Source organism: Papio anubis, chromosome 18 (assembly GCF_008728515.1).
Source record: "Papio anubis isolate 15944 chromosome 18, Panubis1.0, whole genome shotgun sequence".
Classification (NCBI taxonomy): Eukaryota; Metazoa; Chordata; class Mammalia; order Primates; family Cercopithecidae; genus Papio; species Papio anubis.
The window spans coordinates 72758116-72772105 of NC_044993.1; the positions used below are offsets into that span (position 1 = coordinate 72758116).

The 13990-nt window shown below is 57.3% G+C and overlaps 1 protein-coding gene across 8 annotated transcripts in view; it reads left to right on the forward strand.

Moving 5' to 3' along the window:
• The window catches only part of UNKL (unk like zinc finger), a 49718-nt gene that overhangs the window by 9725 nt on the left and 26003 nt on the right, over positions 1 to 13990 (forward strand). For 6 of the 8 annotated variants that reach the window (XM_031658619.1, XM_031658617.1, XM_031658613.1 and 3 more), the window contains 6 exons: positions 2295 to 2471; positions 4642 to 4775; positions 6766 to 6901; positions 8583 to 8700; positions 11580 to 11664; positions 12591 to 12676. In XM_031658619.1, the coding sequence (XP_031514479.1) occupies positions 2295 to 2471; positions 4642 to 4775; positions 6766 to 6901; positions 8583 to 8700; positions 11580 to 11664; positions 12591 to 12676 (736 nt within the window). Of the gene's footprint in view, positions 1 to 2294; positions 2472 to 4641; positions 4776 to 6765; positions 6902 to 7313; positions 7944 to 8582; positions 8701 to 11579; positions 11665 to 12590; positions 12677 to 13990 lie in introns of those variants that run through there. The other 2 variants (XM_031658620.1, XM_017953049.3) reach the window with 2 other exon arrangements.

Here is a 13990-nt window from a genome sequence, read left to right on the forward strand (position 1 = left end):
AATCTGGTGGCTCTGCTCACTGATTGTCTCGGATGAGTTTGAGAACCATGTGTGTCACCCAACCCCTGGGGGCTCCTGCGTCCCCTCCTTGGGCATCTGTGAGCTTTCTCTTAGGTATTCCCTCTCACTCCTAGGTGTCCGTAGAGTAAGGCATTTTCCTAAAACTTCTTCCAGTTTTTCTTTTCTTTCTTTTTTTTTTTTTTTTTTGACAGACTTTTGCTCTTGTCGCCCAGGTTGGAGTACAGTGGCACGATCTCGGCTGACTGCGACCCCCGCCTCCCGGGTTCAAGTGCTTCTCTGCCTCAGCCTCTCGAGTAGCTGGGATTACAGGCACCTGCTGTCATATCCGGCTAATTTTGTATTTTTAGTAGAGATGGTTTCACCATCCTGGCGAGGCTGGTCTTGAACTCCTGACCTCGTGATCCACCCACCTCGTCCTCCCAAAGTGCTGGGATTACAGGCATGAACCACTGTACCCAGCTGGCTGGCTGGCTGCCTTCCTTCCTTCCTTTCTTTCTCCCTCCCCACCTCTCTCTCCCTCCCTTCCTTCCTCTCCTTTTTTTTTTTTTTTTGTGAGACAGGGTCTTGCTCTGTTGCCCATGCTGAAGTGCGGTGGCACAATCACGACTCACTGCAGCCTCGGCCTTTTGGGCTTAAGCGATCCTCCCTCCTCAGCCTCCCAAGTCGCTGGGACCACAGGTGTCCACCGCCACGCTGGGCTAATTTTTAAATTTTTTGTAGAGATAGGGACTCACTATGTTGCCCAGGCTAGTCTTGAACCCCTAGCCTCAAGCAATTCTCTTATCTCTGTCTCCCAAAGTGCTGAGGTTACAGATGTCAGCCAGTGTGCCAGCCCTTCCAAGGCTGAAAAATACCCCATTGTGTGGACAGAAGCCCACGTTTGCCCCGTTGTGTGGACAGAAGCCCACACTTTCCTTACTGGCTCCATTGGCGCCCACTTCAGTGGTTTCCCCCCTTGGCTCTTGCGATTGACGCTGCTGTGAACATGGGTGTGCAGGTGTCGCCTGAAGACCTTGCCTTTGGGTTTTTTGGATGTGTACTTAGGAGCAGGATCGCTGGGTACCAGGGTAGCGTTCGAATTTGACTTCTGCTTGGCTGGCTCCTGGGGACCCTGAGAGCCAGTTGGCACCCCTTCTTCTGCCTCTGTCCCCCTCAGCTTTCAGTGTCTGGCACATCACAGGTGCCCGTGGAGCCTGGGTTGGGCTCTCTGAACTCTGTGTCTCTATTTCCTGACCTTAGAGGATGGGGCTGGACCTGGTGTTGCTGAATCGCTCTTGGTCCCCAGCCATCCCTGGCCGGAGCTCCTAGTGTCCAGGCTGCAGCCCTGTGCACAGCGAGGTGGGCGGGGCCCTCACGGAGCTCTCCAGCTGGAGCTGGAGGTGAAGGTTTGAGTCTTTACATTTGGGGACCTGCAGTGATGGCCCCTGTCATCCTCTGCCTTGGCCCTCAGGCCACTCAGGGTGATTCTGTGACCAGTCGGGGCTCGGCACCATTGACGACTCAGGGTCCTCTGTGTGTCCCCTTGCCTCCTTCTGGAGTGACCTACCTGGAGGTGCCCAGGAATGCTGGAGCGGTTTGTGTCGTCTCCGTGTCTCCGTTGCTGCTGCCTGCCTATGACTTGGGCCTTGGCAGCTGCTTCCCCTCCCCGCTGCTCCCCGTCCTGCTCCAGGAGCCGCCTGTGACTCCCCAGGAGCGTGGCTCTGGGCCTGCAGGTGGCCCATGGGATGGTGACGCTGCCTCACCTGTGCTCCCCACCACGCCATCTGCCTCCTCTTCTGCCCATGCCCCTCGTCTCCCCCAGCCGCGTCCAGGGGCCTGTGCTTATCCCCTCCCCTACGTCCCTCCTGGGGTCCCTGAAAGCAGCAGGACACTGGGCAGGAAGGGCCCCTACTTTGTGCCAGTGACTGGTCAGGAAGGTGATGCAGCCTGTGTGCAGGGCGTGAACTCTCATTCCTACACAGGTTTAAAAGTTTATTTGGAACATTAGGAAGGATGAGCTTTGTGGAAATTCAGTGTTGTGTTTCCTGCTGTGTTTGGCTCACTGGGGGTTTGCGGTGGTCTGTGTTTGACTGGTTGGGGGTTTGCGGTGGTCTGTGTACCTTTGGGAACAGGTGCTGTGTTCAGTGTGTCTGTCCTGAGCAGAACAGGAATCTGGGAGAAGGGAAGGGAATTCACTGCTTGCCATGTGCTGATGGGGTGTGGACCCAGGGAGCTTAGTAGGGCTGCCTCTGGGTCCATGAGAACCAGGCATTATGTGCCCCTCTGCTCCCCAGGTGTCCCTACCTGCACCGGACAACAGGGGACACGGAACGCAAATACCACCTGCGTTACTACAAGACGGGAACCTGCATCCACGAGACGGATGCGCGTGGCCACTGCGTGAAGAACGGGCTGCACTGTGCCTTCGCGCACGGCCCCCTGGACCTGCGGCCGCCCGTGTGTGACGTCAGGTGAGTGAGCATCCACGGTGGGCACTCAGCCAGCGGCTTGCCTGCCTGCTCCTGCAGGCTCTGCTGGCCCAAATCTCTCTCTTCCAGAATTTGTTTCTGAGTCTGGATGTTTGTCCTCTTTTTTTTTTTTTGAGACGGAGTCTTGCTGTGTTGCCCAGGCTGGAGTGCAGTGGCAATCTCCAGCTCACTGCAACTCCGCCTCCTGGAGTTCATGCCATTCTCCTACCTCCGCCTCCCGAGTAGCTGGGACTACAGGCGCCCGCCACCACACCCAGCTAATTTTTTTTTTTTTTTTTTGTACGTTTAGTAGAGACCAGATTTCACCATGTTGGTCAGGATGGTCTCGATCTCTTCAACCTGCGTGATCTGCCTGCCTTGGCCTCCCAAAGGGCTGGGATTACAGGTGTAGGCCACCTCCTTGGGCCTTTTTTTTTTTTTTTTTTTTTTTGAGGCAGAGTCTCTCTCTGTCGCCCAGGCTGGAGTTCAGTGGCACGATCTCAGCTCACTGTAACCTCTGCCTCCCAGGTTCAAGTGATTCTCCTATCTCAGCCTCTTGAGTAGCTGGGATTACAGGTGCCGGCCCAGCTAAGTTTTGTATTTTTAGTAGAGCGGGGTTTCACCATGTTGGCCAGGCCGGTCTCGAACTCCTGACCTCAAGTGATCCTCCCACCTCCCAGCCTCCCAGAGTGCTGGGATTATAGGTGTGAGCTAGCAGGCCCAGCCTTTGATGTTACTTCTTTCTTTTTTTCTTTTCCTTTTTGTTTTGTGGAGCGGAATCTGCGCTCTGTCACCCAGGCTGGAGTGCAGTGGGGCGTGATCTCGGCTCACTGCAACTCCGCCTCCCAGGTTCACACCATTCTCTCTTGCCTCAGCCTCCCGGTAGCTGGGACTGAAGCCCGCCACCCGCTGGGGTTTTGTTTTGTATTTTTGGTAGAGGCGAGGGTTTCACCGTGTTAGCCAGGATGGTCTGGATCTCCTGACCCTGCGTGATCTGCCACGCCTACCGCCCTCCCAAAGTGCTGGGATTGCAGGCGTGAGCCACGGCGCCTGGCACTGGATGTTATTTCTTTTTTTTTTTGAGACAGAGTCTGGCTCTGCCGCCCAGGCTGGAGTGCAGTGGCCAGATCTCAGCTCACTGCAAGCTCCGCCCTCCTGGGTTCACGCCATTCTCCGCCTCAGCCTCCCGAGTAGCTGGGACCTGGCGCCGCCACACCCGCCCGGCTAATTTTTTTGTATTTTTTAGTAGAGGCGAGGGTTTCCTGTGTTAGCCAGGGTCTGCGTCTCCTGACCTAAATTGATCCGCCCATCTCGGCCTCCCAAAGTGCTGGGATTACAGGCGTCGAGCCACCCAGCGCCAACCACTGGATGTTATTTCTTTTTTTTTTTTTTTTTTTTTTTGAGACTGAGTCTGGCTCCTGTGGCCTTTGAGCTGGAGTGCAGTGGCGGATCTCAGCTCACCTGCTTTCTGCCTCCGGGTTCCACTTGTTCCTCCTGCCTCAGCCTCCCGAGTAGCTGGGACTACGGCCACAACCCAGCCTTGACTAATTTTGTATTTTAGTAGAGAAGAGGTTTCACCCGTGGTCTCGATCTCCTGACCTTGTGATCCGCCCGCTCGGCCTCCCTGGATGTTGGCTTCTAATGAGACAGTCCCTCACCTCTGCTCACTGGGTGTTTCTTCTCTGGGTCCGGCGGGCAGCTCAGTGGGGTTGAGGCTGTGAGGCACTACTTTCGGGAGAACGAACTCAGCACACAGTCTGGGGCTGCAGGAAAGCAAATCCTGCCCAAAGAAGACTCCGCTCTTACGTGGGTTGGGCCGAGTGCAGTGGCTCATACATGTAATCCCAGTGCTCTGGGGGGCCAAGGTGGGAGGAGTGCTTGAGCCCGGGGGGTGGAGGCCGCAGTGAGCCGTGGTTGCGTCACTGCACTGCAGCCTGGGGGCAGAGCCAGACCCTGTCTCAGATAAAACAAAGCAAACAAAGTGAAGTGGTTGGGATTTGGATGAGGACTGTGGGCCAGGACAGGGGAGCACCTACACACTAGACGCCGTCCTGAACGTTCGGCTGCAGCCTCTCTGTGCAGTGGTGGGAGGGGAGCCTGCCCTCCAGTGACCTCGTCTCAGCTTTGGAGGCTCCAGACACAGAGCCGTGACCACTGTGTCCTCGGCTTGCAGGGAGCTGCAGGCTCAGGAAGCCTTGCAGAACGGCCAGCTGGGCAGCGGGGAAGGGGTCCCGGATCTGCAGCCTGGGGTCTTGGCCAGCCAGGCCATGATTGAGAAGATCCTGAGCGAGGACCCCCGGTGGCAAGGTAACTCCACGGCCGCAGCTGAGGGCGGTGGGGGGGGCGGGCACAGCGCAAGAACAGCTTGGGCCACTCGGTTCTCCATGCTTTTCAGTTTATGTGTAAGGTGATCAGACGGGGAAACTGAGGCTCATGGAGTCCATTACCAACCCCTCCCCCACAGTGGGTGGGTGCTGAGTAGGATTTGGGCCCAGGTGCCTTCCCCACACCTGCTCTGAATCTCTGCAGCAACTGGCATCTCAGTGGGGTCAGCTATTGACCAAGTGGCCGAGGGGGTAGTAGCACAACTCCCCCGGAACTTGTGGGGCGTCATGTCCCAGAGCCGGGGTGCCCACCAGGATGCCCAGCAGAGCCCCCAGCCCACCACACACCCACCCAGGAAGCCCAGCAGAGCCCCCAGCCCTGCGCCTCTCTGGGGTGGTGCTCTAGACAGCAGCTTTCAAATCCCTGGGCTTGCCTGGAAATGCATGGACCAGAGGGCTGTCCCTCGGGGCTGGGGGACGTGCATTCCTGGCTGGCACACAGACGAGGTTACATGCAGGGGAGAGTTCGATTTGAAAAAAAATGTGGTAAGGCCGGGGGCACTGGCTCATGCCTGTAATCTCATCACTTTGGGAGGCTGAGGTGGGTGGATCACTTGAGGTCAGTAGTTTGAGGCCAGCCTGGCCAACATGGTGAAACCCCATCTCTACTAAAAATACAAAAAATTAGCCGGTTGTGGTGGTGGGCGCCTGTAGTCCCAGCTACTTGGGAGTTTGAGGCTGGAGAATCTCTTGAACCCGAGAGGTAAAGGTTGCAGTGAGCCAAGATCACACCACTGCATTCTAGCGTGGGCGACAGAGACTCTGTCTCAAAAAAAAACAAAAAAGTGGTAAAATGCATGTAACATAAAATGCACCATTTTTGCAGTGTTGTGCAGCTGCCACTTCTCTCTAGTTCCAGAACGTTCCATCCCTGCGAAAGGAACCCCCTGCTTGTGAGCACTTCTTCCCCGTCCCCTCACTGGCCCTGCACCACTGGCCTGCATCCCAGCTCTGTGAATTTGCCTATTCTGGACGCTTCGTATGGCAGCAATTTTTTTTTTTTTTTTTGAGACGGAGTCTCTCTGCTGCCCAGGCTGGAGTGCAGTGGTGCGATCTCAGCTCACTGCAAGCTCTGCCTCCCAGGTTCACGTCATTGTCCTGCCTCAGCCTCCTGAGTAGCTGGGACTACAGGCAGGCACCACCATCACGCCCGGCTAATTTTTTATTTTTAGTAGAGACAGGGTTTCACCGTGTTGGCCAGGCTGCTCTTGAACTCCTGACCTTGTGATCCACCTACCTCGGCCTCCCAAAATGCTGGGATTACAGGCGTGAGCCACCACATCCGGCCCAGTGAATGACTTCTAAAACTAGGCTTTATTTTTTAGAGCAGTTTTCGGTTCACAGCAAAACGGAGTAGAAAAATAGATTTCCCAGACGCCCCCTGCCCCCTCAGCCTCTCCTGCCATGAACCTCCTGCACTGCGAGGTACGCTTGTTACCAGCAGTGAACCCACATTGAGGTGTGCTTGTCACCCAGAGGCTGTGGTGTGCATGAGACTCAACGTGCAGCATTTCAGGGTGTGCGTTTCTCTGTTTTTTAGCATATTCACAAAGCTGTGCAACCATCTCCTTTGTCTAGTTGGAGAACGTTTTTATCCCCCATCAAGGAAGCCACATACCCACAGCAGGACTCCGTCCCACCCCCAGTGGTCTCAGCTCCACTCCGTCTCTGTGGGTTCCCTAGTTCTGGGCATTTGTTTTCACATAAACAGAATCACACCACGTGGCCTGTGGGCCCGGCTTCCCTCACGGAGCGTGAGTCTTTGAGGTCCGCGGGTGCCGTGGCGCGTGTCTGCGCTGCCCGAGTGCTCCTGCAGCTCCTTCCGTTGGGGGACAGCCGGGTCCTCCCACCTTCGGTCTCCTGTGCCCAGCCTCCAGTCACGCAGCTCAGGCACCATGTGGCCCATTTTTCAGACGCCAACTTCGTGCTGGGTAGCTACAAGACAGAGCAGTGCCCGAAGCCACCGCGCCTGTGTCGCCAGGGCTACGCGTGCCCGCACTACCACAACAGCCGGGACAGGCGGCGCAACCCCCGGCGGTTCCAGTACAGGTGAGCCTGCGGGACCGTGCTCAGAGGACCCCGGCTGGTGGGCGTCCTTCCTGGCCCGTGGCCCGCACTGCCCACCCCGGGTTCTCATGGGAGGGCTGCCCTTGTGGCACCATCATCCCCGGGAGGGGAGGGCATCTCCAAGCACAGTGGCTGTGGGAGGCGTCATGGAGGCCCACGCGTCTGTCCCGGGGACGGGCCTCCCCACCCGTGCTCAGTGGCTCCCATGCAGTCCCCTACCGGGGCCCCTCTGCCAGGCAAGGGGTCGGAGCACTGCAGGAGGGACCCCCGTGTGCCCCACCTGTGCCTCTGGTCGCAGCCATGCTCTCCGGGCTGTGGGCCGCGTGCTGTCTCCTCGCCTGAGCCCCAGGCACTCTGACGTTGTTGTCACCTGGGATCGACCTCGTCTTTACAGCTGGCAGCTGGGACACCGGGTCCTTAGGCTGAGTCCCACGGCCAACAACCCAAGGGTCGCCCTGCCCAGGGTGCACAGAGGACCTTCCTCCACTGCCTGAGCCCCAACCGTCCCTGCGTCTGGCCCGTGGGTTTGGCGCCTTGCAGCCTGCTTGCCTCTGAAGCCCCTTTCTCCTCCTTGCCCCAGCCCGGCCTTCTGGTTGTGCCTGGCCTGGCCTGCCTGCTGTCTGCAATTTGCACCTGAGATGGGGGTGGGGGGTACAGACCCCACAGGGTGTCTAGATGACTGGACCATGGCCTTGGCCTCCCTGAGGCCCTGTCTGTGTCCAACTCTTCCTTTGAGCAGAGAGCCACCCTCTCCTCTTCTGAATGACCTGGTGCTGCCTCATGTGCCCTGGAGGGCGCCTGTGTCCCCATGGGAAGGACCCCTCTCCTTGTTTTGCCACATTCCATCTCCCTCTGAGCAGCGTCCAGGTTGAGGGACCTGAACGACTGTAGAACAAACCACAAATTAGTCTCTAGGTTTTTGTCATCGCCCGTCATGGAAAGCAAAGAAAAATTCTTTTCTTCAACAGGCACTTATGTTTTCCATAAATCCAAGCCAGTTACAATAAAGCTGCTAGAAATGCCACGAAGAGTAGAGGATTTTGTTTTTTATGAGACACAGTCTCTGTTGCCCAGGCTGGAGTGCGGTGGTGCATTTCAGCTCACTGCAGTAGGAACATAGGTCATTTGAAATTGGTGAGGATTTTTAAATCGTGGGATCAGAACTCTCACTTGCACATTATAGAAGGTTGATGAGACAGCCCCGTGCTGTCCGGGTGCCCAGCCTCACTGCCCCAAGGAAGTTCGGCTGCATCTCCCCTGCGTTCTCCACGTCCGTGAGGGTGGCTCTGACTCAGACTCAAGTTAAATTCCGTGAAGAACAGCCCTGGGGCTCCTGACCCCATCCTGGCAGTGGCCGGGCCTGCGTGTCCGTGAGCGCAGAGCTGGGTTGCCGGTCACTCCAGGGCCCTAGGCCTGAGGGCCTCCTGGTGGGAGGCAGACACCTCTGGGCACACGGGGGCAGCCATGTCCTCCGTGTCATATCCCCTGATACCTCCTCATCCCCACGCCCTGCCCCAGCGTGAAGCACGGGGATGAGTGGGGAGCCAAGTCCTCCTGCAGTCCCCCTGACCCTCCTATCCCTGTCCACGCCTCTACCTCAGCAGCACAGGATGAGTTGGGGAGCCAAGTCCTCCGTGTCCCCCTCACACCTCCTCATCCCCAGGTCCACGCCCTGCCCCAGCGTGAAGCACGGGGATGAGTGGGGGGAGCCCGCACGCTGCGACGGCGGTGACGGCTGCCAGTATTGCCACTCCCGCACAGAGCAGCAGTTCCATCCCGAGGTACGTCCCTCCGGCCCACCAGGTGCAGGGATTGCTGGAAGGTCCCGAGAAGCCGAGGGTTTCACAGCGTGGCTCATCACACAGAAAGAACAGTGATTAACCTTGGCTGAGGGCTGGCGCGGGGCGGGAAGCCTGGGGGCGCGTGAGGGCTGTACCTGCTTTCTGTCTTGCTTGCTGGCCTTCAGGCTGCATCAGCTGGCGAGTCTCCGCTTGGCCTGCAACAGAAAAGAATCGTGGGAAAAAAGCAGGGAGAAAATGTCAATTAAAAACATACATATTCAGGGCCGGGCGCAGTAGCTCACGCCTGTAATCACAGCACTTTGGGAGGCCGAGGCAGGCAGATCACTAGGTCAGGAGATCGAGACCATCCTGGCGAAACCCTGTCTCTACTGAAAATACAAAAAATTAGCCGGGCGTGGTGGCGGATGCCTATAGTCCCAGCTACTCAGGAGGCTGAGGCAGGAGAATGGCGTGAACTTGGGAGGCGGAGCTTACAGTGAGCCGAGATCATGCCACTATACTCCAGCCTGGGTCACAGAACGAGACCCAGCCTCAAGAAAAAAAAAAAAAAAAATATATATATATATATATATACACACACACACACACATATATGCCATTATTGAGGGCTGGGCACTGGGATCACACCAATCCCAGCACTTTGGGAGTTTAGGCGCGCCCACGAGGTCAGGAGGTTTGAAACCAGCCTGGTCAACATGTCTCCACTACAAATACAAAAATTCGCTGGGTGTAGTGGTGTGCGTCTGTAATCCCAGCTATTCCGGAGGCCGAGGTGCGAGGATCACTTGAACCCAGGAGGCAGAGGTACGCAGCAATCGGACGCGCCACTGTACTCCAGCGGGGACAGAGCAAGACTCTGTCTAAAAAACGTGAAAACCTCAGCCAAGGGGGAGGCGCGCAGGGGCTGGGAGGGACCAGGCGCTGCTTCCTGTCTTTTCTTGACGCATGTCGTCACGGACACACATCATGCCTTTTGGGTGTCGGTGACCACACACTCAGCGGTGCCACCAGGGGCCTGTCGGGAGTCCGGGCACCGGAGCCTTTCTAGGTTCAGTCATTGCGGGCCTGGCTGTGACCCCAGTCTCCACCGGAGGAGCTGGCACACATGGGCTCACAGTCAGCCTGTAAATCCTGAGTGACATAAACCCTCCCACCTGGGCCCTGCCCCAGGCGAACAAGAACTCTTCCCAGGCAGGAAGTTCCTGGGGCTGAAGGGGGCCACCTGAGCTGGAGCCAGCCCAGCTCACTAGAAGCGCAGGGTATGGATGGTCCACCCAGCTGTGTGAAGCTGCTAAGGATCATACTCAGATTTGTATTTAAAACGGCAGGCCAGGCACAGTGGCTCACACTCCACGCCCAGCACTCAGTAGGAGGCCGAGGCAGGCGGATCACTTGAGGTCAGGAGTTTGAGACCAGCCTGGCCAACATGGTGAACCCCGTCTCTACTAAAAATACAAAAATCAGCTGGAATGGTGGTACTCTGTATCCCAGCTACTCAGGAGGCTGAGGCAGGAGAATCACTTGAATCCAGGAGGCAGAGGTTGCAAGCCAAGATGGCACTCCATTGTACTCCAGCCTGCGATGAGCCAGACTCCCTTCCCCCAAAAATGAACAGGCCGGGCACAGTGGCTCATGCTTGTAATCCCAGCACTTTGGGGACTGAGGTGGGATAGATCACCTGAGGTCAGGAGTTTGAAACCAGCCTGGCCAACTTGGTGAAACCCGCCCTACTAAACTACAAAAATTAGCCAGGGCTGCCGGGCTGTGGCCTGCCTCTGTAATCCCAGCACTTTGGGAGGCCGAGGCAGGTGGATCACGAGGTCAGGAGATCGGCAGACCATCCTGGCTAACACGATGAAACTCTCTAGCCAAAACATGCACGAGCTGGCAGGCGTGGTGGCGGGAGTTGTAGCCCCAGCTACCGGGAAGCTGAGGCAGGAGAATGCTAACCCCAGAGGCGGAGCTGGTGCGTGAGCCGAGATCACGCCACTGCACTCCAGCCTGGGGATGAACGACTCTGTCTCAAAAAAAAAAAAAAAAAATTAGCCAGACATTGCGGCACGTGATTGTAATCCCGCTACTTGGGAGGCTGAGGCAGGAGAATCACTTGAACTTGGGAGATGGACGTTGCATTGAGTTGAGATCATGCCACTGCACTCCAGCCTGGGCAACAGAGCGAGACTCTCTCAAAAAACAAAATGAACAAGCGAACGAGCCCCCACAGGTGCCTCGTGGTGGGAGAGCCGTGGGGTGGGGCCAGGCTGGAGGGCAGGAGAGAGGCTTCCTGCTGGGACCCAGGCAGGTGTGGGCACTGGGGGCCAGGTGTGCCAGTTGCTGTGTCCTTCCTGGAGAGCTGCGGAGCAGGAGGGGCTGGGCCAGGCCCTCTGAAGGCGGACTGGGGGCTTCCAGGCCGGTCTGTCCCTTGCTGGGTCTTAAGCGTTGTTGACCCATGAGAGGGGCTGTCACCCTAGGTGAAGTGTCAGTGGGTCTGGTCAGGGAACAGAGACACGCGCTTCTTTTAATAGGCGCTTATTAGGCACCTGCTGCATACCAGACTCTGAATTTGGTGCATCTTTCAGAGAAGATCAGCAGGGAAATGACCTTGCCCGTGACTGGAGGGCAGATGCTGTGGGAATGGCCCACAGGTGTGCCTGTTCCCTGTGGGTCGGCTGTGCAGAGAGGAGGGATGTGGGGACCAAGGGCACACAGTGGAGGAGGGCAGGGCCCACACCCCCCTTTTCAGGGTTGTCTTGTTATGACTTAGAGCTTCATCCTCTACCTTGGGATGATGCCAGCTGTGATCTTTCCACAGGATCCCGTATCCAATCAAGCGTCTTCATTTCATTTTTTTCCCCCAGATCTACAAATCTACGAAATGCAACGACATGCGCCAAACCGGGTACTGCCCTCGCGGCCCCTTCTGCGCCTTTGCACACATTGAGAGTGAGTGACCGTCCCTGTGGCAGCTTCACCTGAGCAGGTTCTGCGGCTCTGCAGGCCCTCACTGGAGTTACTGATGACCCGGAGCTGGCCACAAGGGCCTGGAAGACGGGCGGGAGCTCAGCACTGTGGTTGGGGGTGGGGGGTCCCTGACGTGCCCATGGAGGCTCCCTGGGGTGTTTGTGCCACATGAGGCTGGGTTCCCTCCACGCTGGCGTGGGCCAGGCCAGGTGGAACCTGCAGGGACCGTGTCTCCAGGCACGATGGGGCCCCGAGCGTGGAGGCTGAGTCCTGGTGTGGGCCGGCTGGCGCCTCCACCTGCCTCTTGGGCATCCAAGCTGGGTCCTTCTACCCCCGCTGCCTGGGCCTTGCCCTGAGACTGCCATCTTGCCGGGCGCCCACCCAGGAGCAGCACCACCCTTGTGGAGAGAGGGGTCTGCCCACCCCAGCTCCCCCGGGGAGACAGCAGAGACCCTCGCGCAAGGGTGGCTCGGGCTGAGCCCTTGCTTTCCAGAGCCGTCCGCTGTCCAGAGGATGAGGGCTTAGCTTTGGCGATCGCGTGGTCCCTAATGAGTTCCCAGCAGCAGAAACAAGCCCCAGTGGGAACCCGCGGCCGCCTCCTCGCATCTGGGGTTTGGGCTCTGGGTTTTCTGCCTGTGGTCGCAAGCTCCAATTTCCCTTTGTTTTTGATTTTAGTAGGGAGGGCAGCTCTTGTTCACATTTTAAACATTGCTTTTCGTGGTAAAAACATGAAACACTGGTCTAAGGCCTGAGCGTCCCCTGTCATTGCCCGGCCGTCCTCTGCTGCACCCCTGAGGGATGATTGTGACAAGGCCGTGCACGCTCGGCCCTGACGTGTGGTGCAGAGACTGCGTGTTCCTGTCACCCACCAGTGGCCCTCAGAGCCTGCTGCTCCCCTGTCCTTGCAGAGAGCCTGGGGATGGTGAATGACTGGGGCTGCCGCGACCTCCACCTCACGAGTCCTGCCTCCACGGGCAGCGGCCCGCCGGGAAACGTAAGTGAACGGTGTTCCCGGGACAATACCAAGTGTCCTTTGGTTTAATTGAACTGTTAGGGATGTGGATGGATATGAGTTTTCAGCAGTGTGGTCGCAGGCAGTCTGTGGAGTTTGTGGCTCTTCTAGAAGAGTCTAGAAAATCCTTGCCACTAGGCCAGGGGCGGTGGCTCATGCCTGTCATCCCAGCACTTCGGGAGGCTGAGGCGGGCGGATCACCTGAGGTGAGGAGTTCAAGACCAGCCTGACCAACATGGTGAAACCCTGTCTATCCTAAAAATACAAAAATTAACTGGGTGTGGTGGTGGATGCCTGTAATCCCAGCTACTCAGGAGGCTGAGGCAGGAGAATTGCTTGAACCCAGGAGACGGAGGTTGTGGTGAGCTGAGATCCCGCCAGTTCACTCCAGTCTGGTGACAGAGCGAGACTCTTTCAAAAAAAAGAGGGGGGAAGGGGGGTTGGGCTCCTAGGAAGGTAAGGCTCTGGGGGAGACTGGCAGAAGATAAGAGTAACTTCAGTGAGGGTGGTTACGCAGCCTCTTCCTGGTGTGGAGAGGGGAGAGGGCACCTTCACAGGGAATTCACGCCCGGCTTCGAGGCAGGAAGGGAGCGGAGAGCGGTTCCTGCGTCTGCTGTTTCTCAGCTGCTTTCAACTCGAAATAATCTTTTTCCCAGAGAGTGGCATGTTGTGGGGTGGGACGCTCTGACCCCTCGTGTGTGTCTTAGAGCTTCACGTGAGCCTCTGCCTTAGGCCCATGGCTCGGTCTGGGGTTTGACGCTGTGGTTGGTTCGGGGATTCTAGAGCTGGCACCCGCCTTCACACAGACCAACCCAAGGTCAGAGAGCCACGTTTAAATGTAAGAAATGGAACTCAGGGCCGGGCGCGGTGGCCCATGCCTGTAATTCCAGCACGTTGGGAGGCCAAGGCGGGTGGATCACCTGAGGTCAGGAGTTTGAGACCAGCCAGGCCAACATGGTGAAACCACCATCTCTATTAAAAATACAAAAATTAGCCAGGTGTGGTGGTGCGTGCCTGCGGTCCCAGCTACTCCAGAGGCTGAGGCAGGAGAATCGCTTGAACCCAGTAGGAGGAGGTTACAGTGAGCTGAGATTGCGCCACTGCACTCCAGCCTGGACGACAGAGGGAGACTGTCTCCGGGAAAAAAAAAAAAGAAAAGAAAAGAAATGGAACTTAGGAGAACCGACAGGGAGCCAGCAGATTCAGACGTCTCTTCTGTTTCATGAAACCTTCAAGATTTGGCATCCTTGGCCAATTGCAGTGGCTCACGCCTGTAAACCAAGTACTTTAGGAGGC